The following is a 13,275-nucleotide window of genomic DNA, read 5'->3' as shown; positions in this document are numbered from 1 at the left end:
ATTCTCTTCATGTATTGTTGAATTTGGTTTTCATATTTTGTTGAGGATTTTTGCCTCTATGTTTATTTGGGATATTAGCCAGTATTTTCTTTCCTTGTGGTGTCCTTGTCTGGTTTTGGTATCAGGATAATCTTGGCCTCATAAAATGGCTTTGGAAGTGTCCTTTTCATCCTTTTTGGAAGAGTTTGAGAAGGCTCCACCACTTCATACCATTACACTGGGAACTGGAATTTCAAAAAAAAAAATGTTGGTGGGGTGACAAATAGTCAAACCATAGCACCTTATTTCCTTCAACATTTCTCTCTCTCTTATTCCCCACCTTCCACACACACCCCATTCAGGTATACCTTGAATGATATGTTGTGCATTGCTTAAAATCTACAAATGAGAGAATGAGATAGATAATTGAAAAGCAGAGATTTGTCCCTTTCTTTGCCTCTGTTTCTTCATCTCTTTGCCTTTTCATTCAAAGGCCAAAATAATGTTAAACTATTGGACTTTTATTTATGATATTTTTTCAGCAATCAGTTCAGATCAGTCACTCAGTCATGTCGGACTCTTTGCAACCTCATGAATCACAGCACACCAGGCCTCCCTGTCCATCACCAACTCCCGGAGTTTACTCAAACTCATGCCCATCGAGTCGGTGATGCCATTCAGCCATCTCATCCTCTGTCGACCCCTTCTCCTCCTGCCCCCAATCCCTCCCAGCATCAGGATCTTTCCAGTGAGTCAACTCTTTGCGTAAGGTGGCCAAAGTATTGGAGTTTCAGCTTCAGCATCAGTCCTTCCAATGAACACCCAGGACTGATCTCCTTTAGGATGGACTGGTTGGATTTCCTTGCAGTCCAAGGGACTCTCAAGAGTCTTCTCCAACACCACAGTTCAGAAGCATCAATCCTTCGGTGCTCAACCTTCTTCAAAGTCCAACTCTCACATCCATACATGACCACTGGAAAAACCATAGCCTTGACTAGATGGACCTTTGTTGGCAAAGTAATGTCTCTGGTTTTTAATATGCTATCTAGGTTGGTCACAACTTTCTTTCTAAGGAGTGAGCGTCTTTTAATTTCATGGCTGCAATCACAATATGCAGTGACTTTGGAGTCCCCAAAAATAAAGTCTGCCACTGTTTCCCCATCTATTTCCCATGAGGTGATGGGACCAGATGCCATGATCTTAGTTTTCTGAATGTTAACCTTTAAGCCAACTTTTTCACTTCCTCCTTCACTTTCATCAAGAGGCTTTTTAGTTCCTCTTTACTTTCTGCCATAAGGGTGGCGTCATCTGCATATCTGAGGTTATTGATATTTCTCCCAGCAATCTTGATTCCAGCTTGTGGTTCATCCAGCCCAGCATTTCTCATGATGTACCCTGCATAAAAGTTAAATAAGCAGGGTGACAATATACAGTCTTGAGGTATTTCTTTCCCTATTAGGAACCAGTCTGTTGTTCCATGTCCAGTTCTAACTGTTGCTTCCTGACCTGCATATAGGTTTCTCAAGAGGCAGGTCAGGTGGTCTGGTATGCCCATGTCTTTCAGAATTTTCCACAGTTTATTGTGATCCACATAGTCAAAGGTTTTGGCATAGTCAATAAAGCAGAAATAGATGTTTTCCTGGAACTCTCTTGCTTTTTCAAGAGAGGCTGTTGGCAATTTCATCTCTGGTTCCTCCGTCTTTTCTAAAACCAGCTTGAATATCTGGAAATTCATGGTTCACATATTGCTGAAGCCTGGCTTGGAGAATTTTGAGCATTACTTTACCAGCATGTGAGATGAGTGCAACTGTGCGATAGTTTAAGCATTCTTTGGGATTGCCTTTCTTTGGGATTGGAATGAAAACTGACCCTTTCCAGTTTTGTGGCCACTGCTGAGTTTTCCAAATTGCTGGCACATTGAGCTCAGCACTTTCACAGCATCATCTTTCAGGATTTGAAATAGCTCAACTGGAATTCCATCACCTCCACTAGCTTTGTTTGTAGTGATGCTTTTGTAAGGCCCACTTGACTTCACATTCCAGGATGTCTGGCTCTAGGTGAGTGATCACACCATCAAGATTATCTGGGTCATGAAGATCTTTTTTTGTACAGTTCTTTTGTGTATTCTTGCCACCTCTTCTTAATATCTTCTGCTTCTGTTAGGTCCATATCATTTCTGTCCTTTATTGAGCCCATCTTTGCATGAAATATTCCCTTGGTATCTCTAATTTTCTTGAAGAGATCTCAGTCTTTCCCATTCTGTTGTTTTTCTCTATTTCTTTGCATTGATCACTGAGGAAGACTTTCTTATCTCTCCTTGCTATTCTTTGGAACTCTGCATTCAAATGGGAATATCTTTCCTTTTCTCCTTTGCTTTTCACTTCTCTCCTTTTCGACAATAAAGCACCATAAAATGGGTTGTGGTGAAGTCTCTGACCCTGAAAGTGAGCAGTCACCTCACAGAGGCCCTGCCATCATTTTTTCAGAGGTTCTCTGCATGAAGTGGGTAGGAAGTTTGGTAGGAGGATGTGGAGAGAATACACAAGTTCTCATGTTTTACGACAAGAACCATTTACTCTTCCATTTTCTTGTGTTTTTTGAACTTATATGTATTTCTTTCACTTACAATTCTTATATGTCTTTTTTTTTTTTTTGGTTATTTTTGCTTCCTCTAAATACAAGTCTTTCTTAAAAAATTTATTTGAGTCTACTGCAGACATTTCTGCCTTACTAGGTAGCTGTTTGGTTTTTTTTCTGACTTTTTCTATATTTTCCCTTTTTAAAGAGCTTTCTCTCTTTACAGCAATCTTTGCTTGACTAATGTCACACTGAATAACACATAACAGTAGCTTAGAATTCATTTAATAATTGTCCATTGAAAGTTGCATAAGTGGGGCTTCCTGGGTGGTCCAGTGGTTAAAAATCCACCTGTCAGTGCAGAGGACATGAGTCTGATCTCTGGTCCAGGAAGTTGTAAAGAACCTGCCTGCCAGTGCAGAAGATATAAGAGATGCAGGTTTGATCCCTGGGTCTGGAAGATCCTCTGGAGGAGGGCATGGGAACTCACTCCAGTATGCATGCCTGGAGAATCCCATGAACAGGTGAGCCTGGCAGGCTACAGTCCATTGGGTCACACAGAATTGGACACGACTGAAGAAACAGCACACACATGCACACACACCAGGAAGATTCCATATGCCGTGGAAAAACTAAGCCTGTGCACCACAACTAGAGAAAGCCCATGTGCAGCACCAAAGACCCAGTACAGCCAAAAATAAATTTAAGAAAAAACTTTTTAAAAATTGCATAAGTGGAAATTTGAATATAAATTAATTCTGTGCTTATGCATGAATTATTTTTAATATGCACCATTTATTATCAGAAAACATTACCATTAATTTATATTTGCTTTACTATTTTGCTGATTACCATGAATTTAAAGAAATTCTATTTCAATGAATTTTATTCATCTACTTATTCATTCAATAAATATTTATCAAGCCCCATCATGGTATTTAGAAAAGCTTCTCCATGCATTCTTGTTGAATGGTGAATGTGCAATCACCATCCTAATAGCAGAAACACAGGGTAAATAAGATATGCAAGGTCCTTCCTCTAGTGGAACTTTCATTCAGGGGTAAACATGTGTGTATTTGTTGTGGAATATGGACATGATAAACAAGTAAATACTTAAAGGTATTTCAGATATCTTTAAGATATCTTCCATCATCATTTATATTTTTTCTCTAGAATGTTTAAAATTTCATTTATTTATAGAAACTCTCTACAAATTAACACCACTTACTGCTTTTCTTAAATACTACTGAAAGTATTTACCCCATTTTTTGCATATGTCTTTAGGGTTGTGTATGTGGTGTGGTTATATGATCAAATATACTATGTTTTACTTTCATGAATTCTGCCTTTAATGCAGTGTTTCAGATGCCGTTCTTCATCTCAAGATAGTTTTTAATCATTTTATTTTCTTCAAATAATTTTATAATTTGAGAAAAGAATATTTATAACCTTACTGAATCTGAATTTATTTTACTGTGTGTGATGTTGTAATATTATCAACAGATACAAATTACATTTTAGATACCTGATAATTTAGTTTCTCACCAAATAAATGTACATAATTTCATGATTTCATGGATATGACACCAAAAGAACAGGCAAAAATAGACAATTTGCAAAATATATAAGGAAATCCTACAACTCAAGAGCAAAACAACAACAAGGGAAAAACCATAATAACCCAATTAAAAAATTAGCCAGAGACTTGAATGGACATTTCTCCAAAGAAGGTATAGACATAGCCTATAGGTATAGGAAAATATGCTTAACTTTATTAGTCATCCGTTCAGTTCAGTTCAATTCAGTTGTTCAGTCATGTCCAACTCTTTGCGACCCCATGAATTGCAGCACACCAGGCCTCCCTGTCCATCACCAACTCCCAGATTCTACTCAAACCCATGCCTACCGAGTTGGTGATGCCATCCAGGGAAACGTAAATCAAAACCATATGAGATATCATCTCACACCTCTCAAAATGGCTATGATTTAAAGAAAAAAAAAAATAAGTGTTGGCAAGGTTGTGGAGAAATTGAAAATCTTCTGAGTATTTATCCACATTAGATATGTAAATTTAATCTCAATGAAACTATGACCAAAATATTTGTATGATTTATAGTGACATTTCTTCATTCTTGGTATTGTTAACTTCATTTTCTCTTTGTTCTTGTTTAGTATTGCTCAGTGGTTATCAGTTTTCAAGGAGCCATGTTTGGAAGGTTTTCCTCTGCTTACCTTGGGCTTCTCTGGTGGCTCAGCAGTAAAGAATCCGCTTGCAATGCAGGAGACCACCTGTAATGCAGGAGACACAGGTTCAATCTCTGGATTAAGAAGATCCCATGGAGAAGGAAACGGCAACCCACTCCAATATCCTTGCCTAAAATCCCATGGACAGAGGAGCCTGGTAGGCCACAGTCCATGGAGTCACAATAGTAGGACTTGACTTAGGGACTAAACCACCATCACTACCACCATCGTTACCTTCTTTTTTAAAATTAATTTTTTTTCTTTTCTTTGTTAATCCCAACTTCTGTATCCTTTAGGCTTTATCCTTTAGACTTCTCCTAGTTTCTTAAATAGAAGCTTACATGTTCTTTTCATTTTCAGCCTTTCTACTTTTCTAAATCTAAGGTATAAATTTCCCTTAAGCACTACTTTAGCGCATTAGAAGAATTTAGCTATATCATATCTCTACTATCACTATTTCACAATATTTTCTAATGTTTAAATTTATTCCCAGACCCAGGTACTGTTTTGGAAGGGAGTTGCTTAATTTCTCCAAATAGGGATGGCTAACCATATTTTCTTATTAATTCTTAATTTAATTACACTGTGGTCAGAGTAAATACTCTGTATAAATTCAATTATCTGAAGGTTTTTGTCCTACCTATGGTCACTTTTGATAAATATCCCTAGTGCATTTACAATAATGTGAATTCTTTCATTATTGGGTGCATTGCTCTATATATGTTATTTAGCTAAATGTGTTGATTGTGATGTTAACATCTACTATAGTCCTCCTTCTTTTTTGTATGCCTGGTCTGCATGGTATTGAAAAAGATTTGTTAAAGTTCCCCTAGGTTGATTGTTATTTTGTTGATTTCTTCTTTTCATTCTGTCAAGTATTATTCTGTATTTCAAAGCTATGTTTCGGTATCTTCCCTGGATTCTGATATCTGTAATATCTTTATTAAGGGCATATCACTGTATAATCATGAAAATATCCTCTTTAACTAAATTAGCACATCTTTCTTTAAAGTCTCCTTTCTGTGACCTTGCTATAGCTACTGCAGCTTTCTTATAGTTAGTATTCACATGTGTGCATGCTTGCTAAGTCATTTCAGTCATGTCCACCTCTTTGCTATGGACTGTAACCAGCCAGGCTCCTCTATCCATGGGATTCTCCAGGCAAGAATACTGGAGTGAATTGCCATTCCCTCCTCCGGGAGATCTTCCTGACCTAGGGATTGAACCCACATCTCTTATGTCTCCTACACTGGCAGGTGGGTTCTTTACCACTAGCACCACCCGGGAAGCCTAGTATTCACATAATATATACATTTTCCCCCATCATTTTACTTTTGACCTTTCTTTGCTCTCATATACAATGTGAGTATCTTGCAGGTAGCATTTACATGAATTTTGTTGGTTCATCAGTTAGTAGAGGGGCTTTAATTTGAAGTATCTAATCCATGGTAATTAGATTGCAAATCCAATTACTGATATGTTGGGCTAGTATCTACCATTTCCTTTTAATTGACCCAAGTGCTTCATGTTCCTTTTTCTCTCCTTTTTTTCTTTCTTTGGTATTAAACAAATTTATTCCAGATTTACCTTTGATTTTCTGCAGCTTTACTAGGTGCGGAGGTTTTGATAGCCTTCCATCCATTAAAAAAAATTCTTAATTATTATATCTTCAAATATTAGTTCTGCTGCACTGTCTTTGTTTCTCTTCTCTTCCTATTCCCCCTCTTTCTCCTTCTCCTTCTTCTCTTTTCCTTCCTTCTCATCTCTCAACTCTAGGACTCCTCTAAGACATTCTATGTTCAGTTCTGTCTAAAATTCTTTTAAACCTATTCATTCAGTTGTAATTCTAGACATTTTATTTTCAGTTGGCAACTGTTCCTTTGATTTTCTTATAGTTACAATTATTTGTTCATTTTTTTCATTTTTCACCTATTGATTTTTTCCTTTCTCCTTTTCCCCTAAACACATTGTTCATAGTTAAAATCCTTATTTGCTAACTCCAGCATATCTAGCATGTGTGTCTCTGCCTTCTCTTACCTTCCTTTTTTCAATTTTTAAATTTTCCATGTCATCCATCGCTTTACTTTTTAACTGAATAAGAGATATGATGCATAAGAAAATAAGATATCCCAGATACATTTTCTAACACCTGAAAGGATTCATATTCTGTTTTGTTAAGCAAGCGGGAGAAGGGGTTCAGACCACCCAGCTGTCTAGATACCAGCTAGAATTGAGCTGTAACAAGCCTGGGTTGCAGTACTGGTAGCACTCAGTCTACCTCTGATTTCTCTGCCTCTGTGTTATGGGCTTTCAGAGTTTATAACTGAAAACCTGAATGTTTAGGTAGTTCAGCAGTCAGGAGGATGAGGGATTATCCACTCTGTTTCCAAGGTGTTTGACACAGTTCTTTGGCCTCCTGCCCTTGACAGTGTGTTTACTGGACAGATATTTGAGGAGAAAATCTGCTATATGGGAGAGGCTCTCAAGTCTCCAATTTTGTCACTGCAGCACCAGGTAACCCCCAAATCATGCAGGCTTCTCTGTCCCACTTTGATCCATTAACCAGGCAACAAATTGGGAAATTCCCATAGAGAAAGAGAAGCTTCAGATCCTTGGCTAACAATGAAATGAGCTGCACTCTAGAATTTTAGCATGTTTAGTTTATATTGTGTCCACAAATGTCTAATATCTTCATTTTGTATCTAACATTTTATGGCATTTAAAGTTGTATCCAGCAGACCATTGGCCTGCTGCGAACCTCTCCATTGGATCCACTCTTCATGCAAGTACAAAATTCTAGATTTTATTCTCTACTTCATCATTCACTTAAAGTGCAACACTGAATAGACATCATTTAACCTTTCTTTACATTGCTTTTTATGTATTAAAGAAGAAAAACACAGTGAGTCTGTCAATATCGTTTGTTCAAGTGCTTTCAGAGCAAGAATTTAACCTATTTTTGCTTTATGGTAAAGTTAGAAATGCATAATATTTTCCCCCTGGAGAACAAATAGCCCCCAACTTTGAATAATAGTGACTCTTGACACAAAGTGCAAGAAAAAATAATATTTACTTGAGAGAAGAAGCAGCATTCCAAGATTCCCAGTGGAATCTGGTCAATGTCAATCAATATCACCTGACACATTTCTCATGCAAGGTGGCCCAATCCACTCAAAGAGATCACTTTTTTTTTTTTTTCAAACAAAGTATCCAGATCTGGAGTCTGAAGCTTAGAACCATCAGTGAAATATTCTGGGGGCAAACCAAGACATCTCAAGGTCCATTTGTTTTTCAGTTCTGCATGACTGTACCAAGGAGAATGATTCTAACGGTAGAGGATTCATGGCTGCTACCTGAGGCTTCTGATGAGGCCAGTTCCTGACTCCATTTCCTTTCATCTAATCCCTTTAGCTCTCAGGTCAAGGGCACTAACATGTGTGTGGTTTATAAGGAATCCATCCAGCAGCCAGCCCATTCCTGTGACTCTGGAGTCATTCAACTGCTCTGGGTAGAGAGACTAACATTTCCTGTAAATCTTTCTCAGATGCTGTGCAAAACTCTACAAATCAGAAGTTAACACTTCTGTCTCACCCTACTCAGTAGTGTAATATTTCCTGGTTTTGCCCATTTTCAGTGTTATTATTCTCTTATCACTGCTGTAAGAAACCAGACTCAGGTGCTGCCCCAGTGCAATGACTCCCTGTCAGAACCAGGGGACTCTGAAGCCTCAGAGGAGAGCGCCCCCTACTGCTCAGGTGGAGGTCCCACAGGACAGAAGACCCTTCTCATCCCCCTTGTCAATGCCCCATTGTCCCATTTCTCTCTCCTCAGACAGCAAACAGCTCCGCCTGGTGGACGGGGGCGGTCCCTGCGCCGGGAGAGTGGAGATCCTTGACCAGGGCTCCTGGGGCACCATCTGTGATAACGGCTGGGACTTGGACGATGCCCACGTGGTATGCAGGCATCTGGGCTGTGGAGATGCCCTCAATGCAATGGGATCTGCTCACTTCGGGGCAGGATCAGGGCCCATCTGGCTGGACACATTGGACTGCACAGGAAAGGAATCCCACGTGTGGAAGTGCCCTTTCAAGGGCTGGGGACTGCACAACTGCAGTCATGAGGAGGATGCAGGAGTCGTCTGCTCAGGTATGGTCAGTGTATTGCCCTGTGGTGGCAGAATGAAAAGTTCTGTGGAAGCTGGTGTCTGATCACTGGGGCAATAGGATATAGATGGCCTAGAGAGAACTGAGACAGACCCATCCTCCCTGAATGCACAAAACTTCTGTGGGTGATGTGCTTCATTTACTTTCCTGCTGTAAGTCTCTGCTATTTCTTCTCCAGTGATCTTACCTTACATAGTAGATTAAACTATTCCAATGAAAATTGATCTTCATAATGAAGATGAAGATCAATCACAGAGATATTTTCAAATCACCACACAAAGCCCTTTGCACAGTGAACCTATGGGAGGGGAGGGCTAGAATGAGGACACAACTTCAGGATGGAGTTGTTTCTGTACATACAGTGTGAGACATTATTTTACACCAGGTTAGTAGGAGTGGAGGCACAGAGGATGTCACTAAACAGATCAGACAGGAATTGATGGGTTTGTGCCGAATTGCAAGTCTCTTTTGAAATTTTAGATGTGAATATTCATAGGCCTTTGCAGGTAAGACCAGAGAACTTTGGATGAAGTGCTCTGAGTCATAGGTTCTCCTTCCATTGTTACCATAAGAGATTCTCTGCCCATTTTTTCTTTTAAGACATCTGTATAGGCCAAAACTTTGTAAGAACCCTTAGCCATACACTGACAAGTCAAAAGTGGAAGCAATACCGTTTCTGTGATTTATGGTAAGAAATTATATAGTTGATGACTTCAGTGATTTAAGAGAATTGAATTGGGGGGGTTATTTCATATGAATAGGAGTAAGGGGACAGATGTAATTTTTGAAGAAGGTAGAAAAGAGTTATAGCAGCTGGGAGGGAGAGGGATTGTAATAGGAACTGAAAAAGGCACATGCGGGGTGTTCTGAGCAGCACTGATAGTCCAGGTGTGTGTGGTGTGGAGGATGCTGTGTGTGCCTAAGGATGCAGGATGTCTGTACAGCAAGAGACCAGAGGAGGATATATTTTTATTATATTTAATATCCTTATCCACTGACATCAGCCTTCTATTCCACAAACTTTCTCGCAATTTTCACACACATAATCTTCCACATAAATTTTAAAATCAAATAGAAAACAAAAAAGAAATTATAATTTGTCTCAGAAGAGTCTATCCTTATGTGTATAAGACTTTGTTGATTATTCAGTGTATATTCAAGCATTTAACATTTATCAGGGTACATAAAACAGCATATAACAAATATTTCTTTCATGTTCTGCCTAATCTGTAATCTTATGGGGTTAATATAGCAACTAAAAAGTGTTGAGTAAAAATGCTTTAATTAGAATGTGTCGCCTATGAGCAAACTCCCAACCAGACCAGACTGGCTCTAACCTATGTCTCTCTGGGGAGATGAAAGTGATAAGTAATAAAATGCAAGCAGACCATCTTCTGTCTCTCCATTCACTCTTGGATAAGTGGTCAAGCTGATCCTTCAAGTCTTTAATTTCTTTTAGGTCTTTTCTGTTCTTTCCTGTTTTCTGTAGTAGATTTTTATTTTATTAGAATATTCTTTCTGAACCTTCAAAGTTCATATATTCATATAATCAGAATCCTTTACCAGAAAGAATTTCACCATGTACATTATCATGAGCATACTTTGAAACCAGACAAGTGTGTTAAAGAAAGTGTTTTATGTTGTGGGTTTCTTTTTTATTTGGATTACCTTCCTCTACCCAAGATATGGTCCCTGAAGTTCAAACCATGATCATGAGTTTTTTCTTTGGTCTCTCTCTGTTTCATACCCCACCCACTCCCCGTTTAACCTACCACACACCCTGCCTCACTCCACTCCTACAGAAGTTCTTCCCTTTCAGAATTTCCTTTCCACCCATTTGTGGTTCTTAAGATTATTTTCTCTTGTCTGTAGTGGGAGAAATGGGAAAGATAGCAGGATGAAGTGGTTGATGGGAGGAGCATGGGATAAAATGCCAAATCTTCTATCTTTCATCCATATTGAGGCTTTTGCAATTTGAAAATTTCTAAATCATGTATGGCTTATTTGCTCCCTGGGCTTCCCTCATAGCTCAGTTGGCAAAGAATCCACCTCCAATGCAGGAGACCCCAGTTAGAACCCTGGATTGGGAAGATCCACTGGAGAAGGATAGGCTACCCACTCTAGTATTCCTGGGCTTCCCTTGTAGCTCAGTTGGCAAAGAATCTGCCTGCAATGCGCGAGACCTGGGTTTGATCCCTGGGTTTGGGAAGAGCCCCTGGAGAAGGGAAAGGCTACCCACTCCAGTATTTTGTCCTGGAGAATGCCATGGACTGTATAGTCCATGGGGTCACAGAGAGTCAGACATGACTGAGTGACTTTCACTTCACTTCACTTCACTTCACTATTTGCCCTCTGCTCTCTTCCTCTTACTCTTTCTTTACAGCATAGTAGCTATTTCTCAAGAATCCAAATAGGAAAGGAACAAACAGTTAGCATATAGACAGGATTAAAATACTTTAACTTATCTTCACTCTTTAGCATTTCCTAAAGTTCACATGTCTAGTATGAAGTAATCAAAAACCTCAGCTGTTGCATGCTCCCACTGAGAACTCACTCTGTCCCAGGTTCTTTGATAAGTTCTAAGCTTTCAAGAAAGATGGCTATGACCAGCCCCTTCTCCTATGACTCTGAGCTTTCTTCCTGTCCAAACTGATCTCTGGACAACTTTTCAAAATCAGGTCACCTAAGAAATTCTTGGAATTTTTCATCATGAAAAATTATGAGAAACATATGTGAAATCATAACAGTAAACTTGTTATAATGTCTAGCTTTCCTCCTGTTAGCCAGAAGTCTGTCTACTGTTAGCAAGCACTCGCAGATTCAGCCCGCATGATTTTCCTTATCTTCAGTGACTTGAGTATCAGTTCCTGAGAGAAAACTGGCCAGTATTCTGGCCCCAGAAATCTCAGGATGGCCTTCTAACCTTGTGTGGCTCTTAGTCTTCTAACCTCTTGAGACCCATGGATCTACTTCACTGTGGGTTAGTTCAGCTCTGAACCTGAGTCTGGTGCCCACTACAGAGCAGTATCCTTGGGCTCTGTAGTTTCCAGGCCTCTAGATGAGGAATTCACATTCCTAATTAACCTCAAAATGCATGTTTTTGGAAATCAGCTATTTCAAACTGACCCTGAAAATCCTTCAGGGTTTCTTTTCAGAAATTTGCTCATGAAAATACTTGCTCATGAAATTCTGAGAATAACTGTCCAATTTTCTCTCCAGGCGCCACTCCTGGAAAAGAAAAAAAATCACATTATTGCCTGTGACATTGTTTCCGATTGCCAAACCAGGACTATGGACACTCACTGGATTTCTTGTTGTTGTTTTCTTAGGATTTGTGCGTCTGGTTGGAGACAATGGACCCTGCTCAGGAAGAGTAGAAGTGCATTCTGGAGAAGACTGGATCTCAGTGTCTGATGGGAACTTCACACTCCCCACTGCCCAGGTCATCTGCGCAGAGCTGGATTGTGGCGAGGCTGTGTCTGTCCTGGGACACGAGCTCTTCAGAGAGTCAGATGGCCGGATCTGGGCTGAAGAGTTTAGGTGTGAGGGGGCGGAACCTAAGCTCCAGTTCTGCCCCAGAGTGCCCTGTCCAGGGGGCACGTGTCACCACAGTGGAGCTGCTCAGGTTGTCTGTTCAGGTGAGATGCAGGTCAGGACTTAACCTCCCGCACGCTCTGTTCAGGTGAGAGATCATGAGATTTTGCTGAAACTCTGTCTTCTTCTACCAGTGTACTCAGAAGTCAGGCTCATGACAAATGGCTCCTCTCAGTGTGAGGGGCAGGTGGAGATGAACATTTCTGGACGATGGAGAGCGCCCTGTGCCTCCCACTGGACTCTGGCCAATGCCAATGTTGTCTGTCGTCAGCTCAGCTGTGGAGTCGCCATCTCCACCCCTGGAGGACCACACTTGGTGGAAGGAGGTGACCAGATCTCAACAGTCCGATTTCACTGCTCAGGGGCGGAGTCCTTCCTGTGGAGTTGCCCTGTGACCGCCTTGGGTGGGCCTGACTGTTCCCATGGCAACACAGCCTATGTGATCTGCTCAGGTAAGAGAGAGGGACAAGGGCTACTGCTACTTAGGATGCTCCTGGAGTGAAATGTCCTGAAGAGCAGGGAGTGAGGGAAAACTGGCTTTGGAAGATATTTCATGATGAAATATGGTGCTTCTCATTGTTCACTCATTTTTCAGATTAGGGCAATAAGTGTGAAGGGGAATAATATATTTTAAAGCAACATTGTTATTGACATATGATCATAGAAAACAGTGTATAAGCAGTAAGTGTAGACTTCAGTCATGTACCCAGAGTAGCAA

At 40.0% G+C, this 13,275-nt stretch overlaps 1 protein-coding gene across 1 annotated transcript in view; it reads left to right on the top strand.

The window, feature by feature from the left end:
- Positions 1–13,275, top strand: part of LOC133043711 (uncharacterized) — a 234,134-nt gene that overhangs the window by 90,347 nt on the left and 130,512 nt on the right. Inside the window, 3 exon segments of the mRNA XM_061124863.1 lie at positions 8,571–8,946; positions 12,293–12,601; positions 12,692–13,009. Coding sequence (XP_060980846.1) covers positions 8,571–8,946; positions 12,293–12,601; positions 12,692–13,009 — 1,003 coding nt within the window.

The sequence above is a fragment of the Dama dama genome, chromosome 22 (assembly GCF_033118175.1).
Source record: "Dama dama isolate Ldn47 chromosome 22, ASM3311817v1, whole genome shotgun sequence".
Classification (NCBI taxonomy): domain Eukaryota; kingdom Metazoa; phylum Chordata; class Mammalia; order Artiodactyla; family Cervidae; genus Dama; species Dama dama.
Note: the sequence above shows the minus strand (reverse complement) of the source record. Positions and strands in the feature narration are given on the sequence as shown.